This window comes from Branchiostoma lanceolatum, chromosome 15, assembly GCF_035083965.1.
Source record: "Branchiostoma lanceolatum isolate klBraLanc5 chromosome 15, klBraLanc5.hap2, whole genome shotgun sequence".
Classification (NCBI taxonomy): Eukaryota; Metazoa; Chordata; class Leptocardii; order Amphioxiformes; family Branchiostomatidae; genus Branchiostoma; species Branchiostoma lanceolatum.
In genome coordinates this window covers 7,886,667-7,899,772 of record NC_089736.1, presented here as the reverse complement: position 1 = coordinate 7,899,772, position 13,106 = coordinate 7,886,667, and the positions used below count along the sequence as shown (strand labels likewise).

At 39.9% G+C, this 13,106-nt stretch overlaps 1 protein-coding gene across 6 annotated transcripts in view; it reads right to left on the bottom strand.

Annotated features, from left to right (window-relative positions):
* LOC136420368 (epidermal growth factor receptor-like) overlaps positions 1–13,106 on the bottom strand; it is a 97,556-nt gene that overhangs the window by 20,864 nt on the left and 63,586 nt on the right. For 5 of the 6 annotated variants that reach the window (XR_010753191.1, XM_066407234.1, XM_066407238.1 and 2 more), the window contains exons 2-10: positions 9,568–9,722; positions 8,570–8,756; positions 7,489–7,620; positions 6,626–6,691; positions 6,102–6,226; positions 5,611–5,752; positions 4,182–4,286; positions 3,238–3,364; positions 2,628–2,792 (exon numbers count right to left, since the gene is read on the bottom strand). Coding sequence is in view for 5 of the 6 variants with exons in the window: in XM_066407234.1 (XP_066263331.1) it covers positions 2,628–2,792; positions 3,238–3,364; positions 4,182–4,286; positions 5,611–5,752; positions 6,102–6,226; positions 6,626–6,691; positions 7,489–7,620; positions 8,570–8,756; positions 9,568–9,722 (1,204 nt within the window). In the remaining variant the exon portion in view is untranslated. Of the gene's footprint in view, positions 1–2,627; positions 2,793–3,237; positions 3,365–4,181; positions 4,287–5,610; positions 5,753–6,101; positions 6,227–6,625; positions 6,692–7,488; positions 7,621–8,306; positions 8,488–8,569; positions 8,757–9,567; positions 9,723–13,106 lie in introns of all 6 variants that reach the window. The other variant, XM_066407236.1, reaches the window with a different exon arrangement.

Genomic DNA, 13,106 nt, shown 5'->3' with positions numbered 1-13,106 from the left:
GTACACCTTTACTTAGCTAGGTGCTCGTCAAGGGTAGAGGGACTTTTCGCTACCTAGTTCCAGTGAGAGACCTGGAATGAAATTTGAACGATTGTTTGTAAATGGATGGATTGAAATGTTGCATGCAGGACGGAGGGGATGGTAGGGAATTAGTACAAGCTGCAAAAGCAGTGAGCAGAAATGTAGAAGTCAGTAGGAGAGGAAGAGCTTAGTGGGAATGTTAAATGCCCAAGCCTGGTTTCTGCAGACTCTGTTTCAGTATTTATCACAAGATTGGTTTAAAGATTTACATGCAAGTCTCAGGGTCCGTACATGTCTAATCTATTGTGTTTTACAATGTACCTCGGGACATCTTTTATATTTTAGACTTACAGTGCAGTTTGCAGTACAATTTGATAATGGTTGCAATTTTGGATATAATACATAATCATTATGATTTTATGTACACTTAAGGCATAATTCTACATTTCATTGCATATTACAGATTTGCAGGAACTGTTTTAGACTGACTATTTATCAAATAGATAATTTCTAAAAGATACAAGGTTTTGAACCCATGGCAATGTGTTCAGTCTTGAATTTTCCTGTGATTCTTTTCAGACCTTAACCGTTCTTTTCTCTCTCACATTATCATGTTCTTTTTCCAGGATGGAAAAGTTTAACATGTATGAACCCAACGTTTGTTTTGAAGAGAAGAACAAGGAAAGAGGAGCTAGTGCACACTGCAAACCACTCGGTGTCACCTGTTAACATATGGATCCCTGAGGGTGTGCAAATGAACAGAAGGGAGGAAGAAAAAAACACCAGCGGTATGATAAACACATACATTAACAGAAATGCTTTTGCAAGATGAACCCAAGCTTCTGCAGTGATCTAAGAATTCAACACAGCAATAATTTGGAAATGAGAGATCATCTCTTTTCTTTGCCATACTGGGTGTGGACTGGCCATGATGGCAAAAATAATTTCTTTAGGCCTTTAAATTGATTATGTCACCAATGACACAAAAATGCAATTCCTGATTACAAACAACCATCATAAGTATTATTCAATGAACACAGATGTTTGTACAAAATATACATCCTTCTGGTGTTATTGAACATTGAATCTTACAAATTATAATTCCAGTTCTTGATTTCTGCCATCAGGTAATCAAGTTACTTAGTAATTCCTGCCAATGACATACAGTAGCAGTAAACATGGCAACCGATTCGGAAGCTGATACCTAAACTCACGAAAATGCACAAACAGTGCATAATCATCGTAAAGCACCTACAATTGCAAGTTTTTCTATTGTTTGTCTTTCTGCCGTGTTTACTATGACGTCACAGGCGGAAATTAACTTGATAACCTGGTGTTAGAATGAAGAACTGGAAGTATGATTTGTAAGATTCCAGCTTCAATAATATCAGAAGGGTGTATATTTTATACAAACATCTTTGTTCAATGAATAATACTGTTATGTCTGAATGCAATCGGGAAATGTTGCATTTTGGTGACTGGTGACATAAGCACTTTAATGCTGACAGAATCTTAGATCTCTGCGTTGTGTTAAGTAAGTGCACCACATTCCAAATAAAAGCAAAAAATAACAATGTTAGATTATGCGCACATCTGTTATCACCACAAAGAGCTAACAATGTTAATGATAAATGAAGGATGAAAGCCTTTTGCAACATGCACCACTCTTGTATTCAGCATGTGGTGCTGTTCAAGAATTTAAACTGTAGACTGATTGACAAGTCTTTGCTATGAGGGGTTTTGTTTTATAAGACTCTGTGATACAGTTTCTTTTTGAAGTGGAATGATTTTGTTACTGCTGAACCTCTGTCAAGGATGGCTATGTGTCATCATGAGACACAAAGCAAGCTGTTACAGTGCATAAAATGCCCTTATTTCTCTGTCCCAGATACAAATGCATTCAAGATTAGTGAATGGCCATCATATCTTTTTCGGTAGTCCTTTGCTTGCAATATGCATATAGTCACAAGTTATTACTTGCACAGTCTGATCCTTTTCAATTCTGCACTGTCTTATACTTGTACAACTAGAAAATAGCATAAATTTTTGATGTGGAACCCCCACCAAGCCAACAGCTCATCTTGCCTGCATTTTCAGGTATAGTCAACAGGGGGCACTGCTGCATGTAGGTCTTATTTCAAATTTACAGTTGAAAAATACCTCACTTTCTTCAGAATTGTCTTATTTCTTAGCTGCAGGTCTATCTCCTAATCCCTAAAATGATGAAAATCCATTTTCATGTATATCTTGATACAAATGCACACTCGTTTTCAGTCTACTGCAAGAGTCATGCAACACAAACTCTTATGAACCAAATGCTCAATACACGAAAACACAAACAGATCTGTTACATGTTTTTTCAGGGGAGCACATAGCAGATAGCTTTTATCAACGAAAAATGTACAGGGGGATGACAAGAAATCCTAAACACTTGTAGGTTTTTGAGTAGGCTAGCCCTTCAGTTATTTCAACCATGTACAACATTATACACTGTACATGTACTAACATTTTCACTTCTGTGTCAAGTGAATTAAATCATCTGTTGTGGCCTACTGCTAAACTGAGAAGTAGGTTTTTCATTTCGACATTGACAGAAAGTTCCTTACTTGTAGAGCTCCCTTCCCTGAATGATCTTCAGGTTGCGGAACATGGAAATGTCCGTAAAGTCATCGTGTTGTCCTTCTATCTGCAGGTAGCCTGTTATTTCCTCTACTGTACTGAACACACTCAGCTCTGACGGTGACATGGCATTGAAACCTGCCCAGGGGTCCCTACAATGAACAGGGAAATATCAACGGTTCATCTATTTTGTACAAAAAAAGGAAGATGTCCAACTGTAGCAGACAATGTGCTGAACTGTTGTCAGGACATCACAACACGTTAAAATCATAACAAAGAGCAAAGAATTCTTAGCTGTTTAAAATATCACAAATACCACATAACAATTATGATATATATTAATCAAGAAAAAGGGAATACATACGAGGGGAAGTCAAAAAGTAATGCCATTAGTATCATAGCAGGTTCATTTTTGTATGAAAGGAGTTGAAATTTGGCACAAATTTAATGTAAACGCACATTTATGTATTCGGAGACTGCAATATCTCGATTTGTTATTCAGATCTTTACGAGCGACTGAGTTGAAAGGGAGCTAAAACGATGTGTCTCCCTTCCGTGAAGATAAACATAGAAATGTGAAATGTTCTATTCACTTACCCGTCAAATGCCTGCTTTGTGATGACCAAGCTCCCCTCTATGATGGTGCAGTTGGTAAAGTTTTTAAGGATTTTCTCGTTTATCGTCATGTAATCAGAGTACTGGTTCTTGCTGAATCCTGTGCATTCTGTGGTTACAAAAAGTTTGTTCTCATGTTAGTAAGTAAGTAAAGCAGTCATCCTCGATTGAGGTGAAGCATGATGCTTGTCAAGTAGCTAATGGTAGTGCAATGCGGCTTCGCCACGCCTCGCGTTTTTGGCCAAGCACACCGGATCACCCCTACTCTTCTCGATAAGTGTGTTGGGTTCTTTTACGTGCAGAGGTTTGACGCTTGAGGCTTACGCCCAAAGCTCCCTAAAAAAACACTGGGCCGCCGGCTTTATGTCACCATCCGAAATGACGAATGCAATCCCTTACAACATGTCCGAGCTCAGGTCGATCCCTAGGATAGAACACGGGCCCTAGGATCCACGGAATTTGAGTAGCGGGGTTGCTTTACCGCTTGCGCCACGGGGACATGCATTCTCATGTTAGACTATGATAATACAATGTTTATCCGGCTCCAGACTAATAATACAAAGTAAAAACAATAACAATGACAATGACTGGTAGGAGTATGGAAAAGAAAGTACACATACAGAAGAAGCAAAATAATCAAAATCTGTAAATATAGACTGTCCAGGTTGGTCAACAACATGGATGAAACATAACAACTACATCGACTATAATGTCCCATCCTTTCTATCCAAAAAACGCTGGATATTGTAACAGTATGTTTGAAGATTACGAAAACCAAAGACAGCTTAACACTCTTCAGGTTAAGTTTGGAATTCCCCTTTTCCATTGTGCCAACATTTTCAATATGAAAGCATTTAAGACAAAAGTGTCTTCATATAATTGACAAGTATGATGTACAGTTATGATTGACAATGATAACGTCTTACTCTTGGGGCAGGCTCCAACACAGTCCTCGCAAACTCGCTGTCCGTTGTCAGTCTTTGTTGGCTGGCAGGTCTTCACACAGTTTCCCCCTTCCCGAAGCAAGTGTGCTGTAATGTGTTAACAATAATGTAAGCTTGGTAACCTTGGTAACAGTTGCTAAGTGATGTTTATCATCTGTTTTCCAGCAGGTACATGAGGTGATATGAAAGGAAATATATTAGGATGTCACAATCAGGATGCATAAAAGTCATGGCCTTATCTCTCTCCAGAGAAACTTTATTGCTCTAACCATATCAATTTCACAGAAATGCCCTTTTTACAACATGTAGCTGAACTGACATTGTCAGACTCAGAGGAAAAATTCTTACACTGGGAAAAGGAGGCACAAACGTTCTGCTGCAGTACCAAGGTCAAACACCAGAGGACCCATAATCAACCTTGACCTTCATCTTCCCAAGATCTACCTACATATTGTACCAAATATCATTATCATAACAATCCATCCACAGGTTCTTGAATTTCGCTGACCACAAATACATGTATCCGGAAAAACAACAAAAAAAACACCCACAGACCGACCAACAACATAAAATACCAGTCCTCCATATTTCATGGGGGTAATAAGGGGATGATATGGAATCACAGCAATGATGAGTCCAGTCAGGGCGCTAAGTACCAACCCATGTAATATGGCTTCCTGACTTTCCTCTGGGAATTACAAGTTGTTCGTCTGCCTGTTATAGATTTTTCAGCCCACCAGGGAAAGAACTAATCAAGTGAAGTAGAGGAACAGAACTAGGGCAACAGCACTAATCAAAATAGGAACTCCTCTGAGAATGTACATGTCAAGGATTCTTGTGCAATCTTAACCTTCCCCTGCTGCCTAACTCTGTAACCAATAGGGAATTTGGTGCCAAACGGCTACTTCAGAGTGCTAAAGGTTAAGTGGGACTATCTTACTGAGTTGTGCCAAATTGCACCAAATTTTACCTGGCATTTTCGCTATGTTCATCATATATATATACTGTATTATATACTGGTGCAAATCTTATGATCTAAGTATCTAATGACTTTCTAAACAATACCAAACCTAGGTTCAAAGAACTGTACATGTCAGAATGACCGGTACCTACACGCTGAGTTTTGTATTCAGCAGGGCTCTGAGCACGTCTGATTGATGCCCTCATTAATGGCAATCTGGGGAAAATTGATCTTCAGTCATGTCTGGCAGACAGCTAGTTAGGGCGGCGGCCACAGCACGATTTTGTAAAGTAACTTCATTTTTCACTTCACAGCCAGCCTGCCGACTTAAACATAATATGTAGCTGCTGCTTTTCTCAGAATTTAGGGCAAATCACTGATGGTACAAACGAACCCATCTCCACCCCCATAAAAAGCCAAGAGGTGGAGTAAAGAAAGGTTGACACTCACTTGGACACTCGTCCACACACATGGATCCGTAGGTGTACTTGGCATCAGGGTTGGGGACGGTCTGGAACTTGTCACTATCGTAGATGGTGGGAGGGGGGCAGTACTCCTCACACTTGCCTGAATTGTTGAAGTGGCGACAGGCCTAAAAGAAAATGGCAGGATTCGTGAAGTTATTTTTCGTACGCAATATAAAGCATTAACCAACAAGATTTCAGTCAGTCCTGAGCCTTCTTAAGTTCGTCACACTTCCATGTAGTATGTCTTTCCATGTCAATCAATTCACATGCTGTCCCATTGTCTAGTATGAGGAAAAAAAACAGCGGCAGTGTGTGGGGGGGAACGCATGTACCTGTGTATGTAATTAACTACAATGCGTCCTGTGGGCGTCCCCTGCAAAAGGAGGCGACTAATTTATTTGATTTCTTAGTGAAGGGCGTCCAGAAGACACACTGACACCCTGCTAGCTAATAGCCTGGATGTAAGGATCCTACCAGACAGTCGGTAGCCAGTGGGCCGGTGCAGCCGACAGCGCACTGCTTGTGGCAGCAGTCTTGTGGCATCGGACCTCGGCACCTGTAGTCACACTGTGCACTGCAGTCAGGTTGCCTTCTGGTAACTGCAAAATGACATCAGAAAGGAATTCCTAGTCCAAGCCTTCACAAAGTGTACAGCACTGGCATCCTTTAAATCAGCAAGGTTCCACCCATATCGTTTTGGTAACACTAACATACTTTTTATCCATACTTAAAAGAAAACTACTAATAAGGGAATAGCGTTATGTGTAGTGATGCTACAAAGATTGGCTTGATTTCAAGGCAGCATTTCTACCGTTTATGAAAAAAATCTGTCACATCCTTTGCCAAGCAAATTATAACTGGATGTGAATCATAACTATATACATATAAATGTTGACTTTATCTCATTTCTCTGTCAGCCACTACAAATCACCTAAACTATTCGATAGCTTTGTTGACAAATTTTCCCTATGTTTATGCCACAAAGTTCTGCTACTTACAGTTCTGACAGTCTGACTCTCTGCTTCCCCAGCAGTAGCCTTTACAGCTCGCAGGACAAGAGTCACCTGTTCAGACAAGTAACAAACACAGACAGTTAATACATACATTTATATTAAGCCAAGCTCAGGGTTTGACAAGTACACTGGCCCAATTTTCCAGGGCAAGTGAAAGTGCGGATCGGGCAAGCGCATGTCAGAATGACTTTTCCATGGGTGCGTTTTTTCCATGGGTAGCTATTGGTCGGCTACCCTATTTCAAAGGTGGTCCTATCGACCTGACCAGCCCTAGAAGCTTGATAACAACTCTGAGTCAGTATGTCTTCATTGGCGAAGAAGATAATGTAGTAAGATCAGGCTTCTTGTCATTTCTATAAGCACCTGACATTCACAAAAAGTGTAAGTTAAGCAAGCTGAAAAACTCCTTGGTCTTGTAGTTAAAACATTATTACATGCTTTTAAAGTGCTTTTTTACCGAACATAATAGCATTTCCGTGGTTTAGAATATAGGGCAAGTGAATTTTTCAAAACTTGTCCAACCCTGCAAGCTACACACCATTTGGGCTTGATATGAAGGCATAAAGTGCCAATAGTGTCAATAGTTTAACAAAGAAGGCAAATCAATATATTTTCCTTCCCCCATATGGAAGGGAAACATATTAGATATGATCATGCTTAAATGAGGATCATAATCTGTTCATAAAGTATCTGTACATATGATTTCTTAATGTTGACAAATCGGTATCTGAACGTTATAAATGACTCAAAACAGCAATGAAAGAGCAATGAAAGCAAAACAGCAATGAAAGTCAGAACTGTACTCCCAAACGCCAAAATACATTTTGTAGATGAATCTAGGAACTTACATATTCTTCCTTTCTCCTTGGTGTCGTACACAGCATGGAATCCCTTGGCTAGGATGTCCCCCGTCCAGTCAATGGTGTCTTCATAGCACAGTTGTGGGTTGTTGAAGAACGTAACATTTCCGTTCAAGATTTCTGGTTGTGGAAGAACCATGGGAAAGGCATACAGTTAACAATTCTACATCTGTAAGATCATGTCAACCCCCCAGAATCACCACCAGGAACTTTGATGCTGACATGCAAATTTAGACAAAGGAATTTCACCAAACACCACTTTTTTTCACTTCAAAAGAGATGCTTTTTTTCACCAAAAAAAACCAAAAAAACATGTTCACCCCCCACCCCCTTGCAACCTGTAACCAAACATGAAACAGACACCACTCCCATAAGCAGACCTTGCACAGTTCATGGACTTCCCTACTGTAACCTACAGATATAAAGCTAGGCTATCAGATTTTTCCAGTTTTAGCCTTATCACACAAGGTGTGGAAAGAATTACTCACATGGTTAAATAACCAGCTAGAAACCAGGCTAGATATATTCAGATTCAACCATAATTTTCAAGAGCTTCATGTTCAAAGTCTTTATATATCATAAAAGTCTTTACTAAAACATTTTTAGACCTATTCACCAGGTACAAATCTCATTTGAAACATTTTTTCAAAGATTGAATATGATTCTTAGACCATGATAACCTACTTGGTAGGAAAATAGTTGGAAAATACAGACATTGTCCAAGGTTTGCTTCCCCACAACTTATCCATTCCTTTACCACCAACCAAACCAGTTTCATGCCCACCGCTGGTTAAACATTGCCTTACCGGCCAGGTTTTTAAACCTGAGTTCCCTAAGGCCGTTTGAAAGGCTGTCGTAGTTGACGGAAACATACAAGGAGGATCCCCGGTACAAAGTTTTTCCTCGAATAATGCGCAGATTTTCAAGAGGTATGTAGCTGACATGGGAAAGTGCTATCAGGACATACCCTGTCACTTCTGTGATACTCTACAAAAGAAGGAGGAAAACAAGAGAATATATGTCAATCATCACAATTTGTCATCGTTCCTGTCAATGTTTGACCTCTCACCTGTTAACGAATCGAAGCGGAGCTCGCGGAGACCCAGCATTGGAATGTTCTTGTTGAAGTTGAACTTTACCGACAGAGCGCTGCCGTGGTACAAGTTTTTACCGCGAATGATTCGCAGGTTATCGAGAGGAATGTAGGTGATGTCCGACAACGCTATGAGGACATATCCGGTAACTTCCCTGATATCCTAGCGTGTGTAGAGAGAGGGGGTCGTTAGATTAGTCTTAGCCTACATAGCAGGATCAAGGCATTTCCTTATTGTCATCTTTTTGGCACACTACATGCATGTACTATTGTCTGATTCTGACTGCCTTTTCACTGGACATGTGTTTTCCAACTGTTCTTTCCACCTACTGAACCATTGTGTGTACAATGTAGGTACTGGTGGTAAGAAAAATAAAGGCAGCACATACAGTTTTGTATATCAATCAGATCAGTACATGTACATAATATGTAAAAAAATGGCAATGTAGAAATGCTGCATTGATCCTGCTATGGAGGCTATTGACACAACAATAATCCATGGATGCTTTTGATTGGCTGAAGCAGTGATGATGATGATGATGATGATGACAGCTTGATGGTTAGTACAAGTATGTGGAGATAAAAATGTTGTTAATCAACATAGAATTTGGCCATTTGTCATCAAGACTACAAAGTGAACATTAACTAGCAAATGCAGAATATTTCCCTCCAAAGCTGTTCCCTTTCACTACTACATATACTTGGAGTGCCACCCAGCAAAAAAAGGCAGTACTGCAGCATGAACATGCTGATGAAATGAAAATATCAATGATTAATAAGCAGCAGCATCATTTGTATTTTGCTAACCTTTCATCATATGAATTAGCAATGAAATTTTTGAGCGACAAGTTAATTTCAGTTGATATGATACCAATCATTAATGACTTATAAAATACAAATGAAGAAAATGAGAAATCATATTTCATTTCCACTTTTCTGGGTGGAGAAATATCATTAAAGAAGACTCCTCCCACCTTGAGGAAGCTGAGGTCTCTGCCCGTTCCCTCGATTGCCACTAGCTCCAGGTTCCCATCAACATAGGTACAGTTGGTATACAGGTTCTTCAACAAGTTATAATGATGGTTGGGGTCTCCGATTGACGTCAACTTGTTATCTGTCCCGAGGCAAACTGGAAAAAAAAAAGACTGATTAATAAAACTACCAAATCAAACTATGCAGTGTATGAACAGAAAAGGCTTGGAACAAAAAAATCTAACCATATCTTGGAGAAATTATATTTTCAGTATCTTTTAGATTGCTTCATTGGCAATATGTGTTATAAACTAATAAAATGTGTGTAAGAGACTGGATAACATTTCACAACAATAATACAGATTTCTTATTCATAGCTGTTTCACTACTTGTTATGCACCACATGGATGCAGACTTAGTCTAACAATTTCTTTTAATTTCCCATGAACAAAAATGGCTTGATAATCAGGAAAATCTTGCAGAGTAGACCATTGATTTGGAACCCCGGCAAGCGTAGAAGGGATCAGCATCTCTCCTTGGATGGAGGACCCCTGATAATACCAGTACCAGTGATAACAGTGTAATTGTAGGGTCCATTGAACATCTTTAGTCAGGCACCATTAACAGCCAAATACCCTGACAGGGCACTGAGGACAAAGATAGATCCCCTCATATAAAGTGGCCTATTAGAGCCACTGCCTATTATGATTCTTCACAGCAGCTCTACACCAGCAGCTGCTTTAGTTGTTTAATGGTTTCCACCATGGTCTTTTCACTCCTGATAAGATTTAGCCACCTATAGACTGTAAATTGACCCGTAAAACTAGGTTCTTCCTGGAAAAATGGAAGCATTCTGAGGATCGGAAGTTAGACCAAAATGGAAACAAAACATGCAAAGAATTGTTTTAATAAAGCCCAGAGAAAATGGTCCAAACACAAAATTTGGCCACTTATACTTGCTGTAATTTTCCTTTTTTATGAAGTCAATAAGGTGCATTCTCAACAGATTTGCTGTATTTCATCGTTCAAGGGTATTTTTCCTCCCAACATATCTTTTTCTGTCTCCTGGCCGGTATAGAAAACATACTAACAGTACTTTTATACTTAGCGGCACTACCAGTGGTTGCCAGGTTGTCTCTACTCTCTTGAAGGTACTTGAGGCCACCCACCACTTCCATTGTGGAACATCTTTTGTCAGCAACTCTTTTTCCTGAACGGTTTAGGCTATGAAGTTGTGGGAATGCAACTGTTTGTCCCTCATTATATTAGTAATTTTGGCATAACTGAGACGCGGCAAAAAAATCTAACGGTTCCCAATCTAGATTTAGATTTCAGATCACTGGTAAGCATCTTATTAGCAAGCCACAGGAAAGGAACCTTTATTTCATTATGACGATTTCATTCCCTAATCTCATACTCCAGAGGTTACCATTTACAAAAGAAAGAAAGACTGCTGGAAAATTCTATTAGTACAATGTCAAAGTATGACCCAGAATCTAGGTAAGGGGGTCACTGGTGTTCTATCTGGTATGATCTCTATCTTGAAGATCATCTCATGATCAGGAAATACTGAAGGTTTACTGGATAAGAACTATTATAGCCAGATCACTGTGTGGCAGCTTACATTCATGAATGATAAGGCTTAGCCCTAGCACAGACTTAAAGTTTTGGAAATGGCAAAGAACTATTTAAGTACAGAGTTTTTCACATGCACTTACATGTACTACAGAGAGTTTAAAAAATGATAATTTAGCCCCCATTTGCTCAAGACACTACAAGCTGTAAGGCTATAAGGATTCATTATTTTCATCAGACACCCTGTCTCATGTAAGTACAAGATAAAGCATTATAACCTGGAGTTACAGACAGACAAAGCCATTACAGACAAAATACTGAGTACCAGTAGACACGATTGTAGCTTAAGGGTGAGAAAATGTCATGCTGCCTGAAATAACTATATACGGTATGTGCTTTGTAAGCATTAAAGTAGATTTGCAAGTCTAAGATACAACCCTTCGTCTCAAGTTCGTATTACTGCTGATAAATGTATGGATTGGCCTGAAGTCCAGCTGTGAGTGTGAATGCTATACCTGCTCAATGGAGGTAGAGCAGAGCAGACACAGCATTCACAGCTGGACTTACTGCCAAGTATGTACATGTTGTATCCTGTCAAGAGCTATATTTATTTCTAACTAGTGAAACTTTGATCACCTAGTTAGGCAAACTAAGGACTACAAGGACTGATACTGCAGTAGTCTCTACCTGACTCCTCTCAGGGTAACATACAGTAGTGGCCTGCGTGCCCCTTTTCCATCAGGCATAGGAAAGCTTCTCTAAATTATCTAATTGACTAACCTCTCTCGTAACCGGACATGTATTCAATAAAGGAGTCCGAGTCTGAGTGTTGGCAGAACAGTTTTTAATATGGTTTTAAGGTCCGGACAAACTCCGGATGGGTAGCAAGACAACATGGAAATCAACATGGAAATCAACAGGCAGCTTCATTAACTGATTAGCGTTAAGCATAATCAGAAACGCCATGCATACCCACTAACGTCAATCATAGAAACTGGCCAAACTTGGGTCAATCATATAGCTCATGGCTTGGCTTCGTCTACCCCTGATGCTCGCTGGTAGCTGACAAGTCACAAGGCCGATGTGTATAGCAGAAGTATTATAATTATCAGCCAGCCAGAAAAGCAAGGAACTCGCTAGAACTCTTCTGGCAAATGCTTTGCCCCAGTTTGGACTTTTCCTCCAGCCCTAGAGAGACTTCTGATTTCGACTGATGTCAGAAGTCTGGCTGACACATCTGCCACTGCACCCAGCAGGGCCCAACCTCACCACAGCACAGGGATGATCCCACCACTTACCAGCACCGCTAATCTAATCTGACTAACTTGCTCAGACAGATGACCCACAAACTGAGGAATTGTTATCTGTGGCATCCATTATGTGTTGTAAAATTAACTTTTAGGTCAGGCTATACTAATCAAATCCTCCGGCTTGACCGAAACAGACGACCTTATGTGGTGACATATTTGAAAGAGAGGGTACAGTTACTGTATTAGAAAGAAAAAAAAGCAGTGCCATAAGGAAAATATAAGTATTTCTGCACCAGAATACGTTGAGACAAAAGAAAGGGTTCAAACAAACTGGATTATGCTTGTTAGCCTAGGTGTCTTTTTTACTATGCTGGTGCACGAACATGTAGCTCCATACCAATGTTTTATCACATTGTGCGCCATGTCAGGGGGACAAGCCCTCCCCATGTGCACACCACCTCTCCAACACATGTAACCCATTAGAAGGGCACCCCTGCCCATTACTCTTACTGGGAGATGTTGGTGTCCCAACAACGAGGACCCTTGGTTCAGCGTACCCCATCTGAAATGATTACAACTTTGAACAAAAACATGAAATAATACCAGCCATCCAGTATTCTACTTGTAGGTAATTATCCTTTCATCAGTTAATGGGAGATGTAAAGCCAATGAGAAATAAAGATGAATCTGAATCCAATATTTACCAATACAAAAAG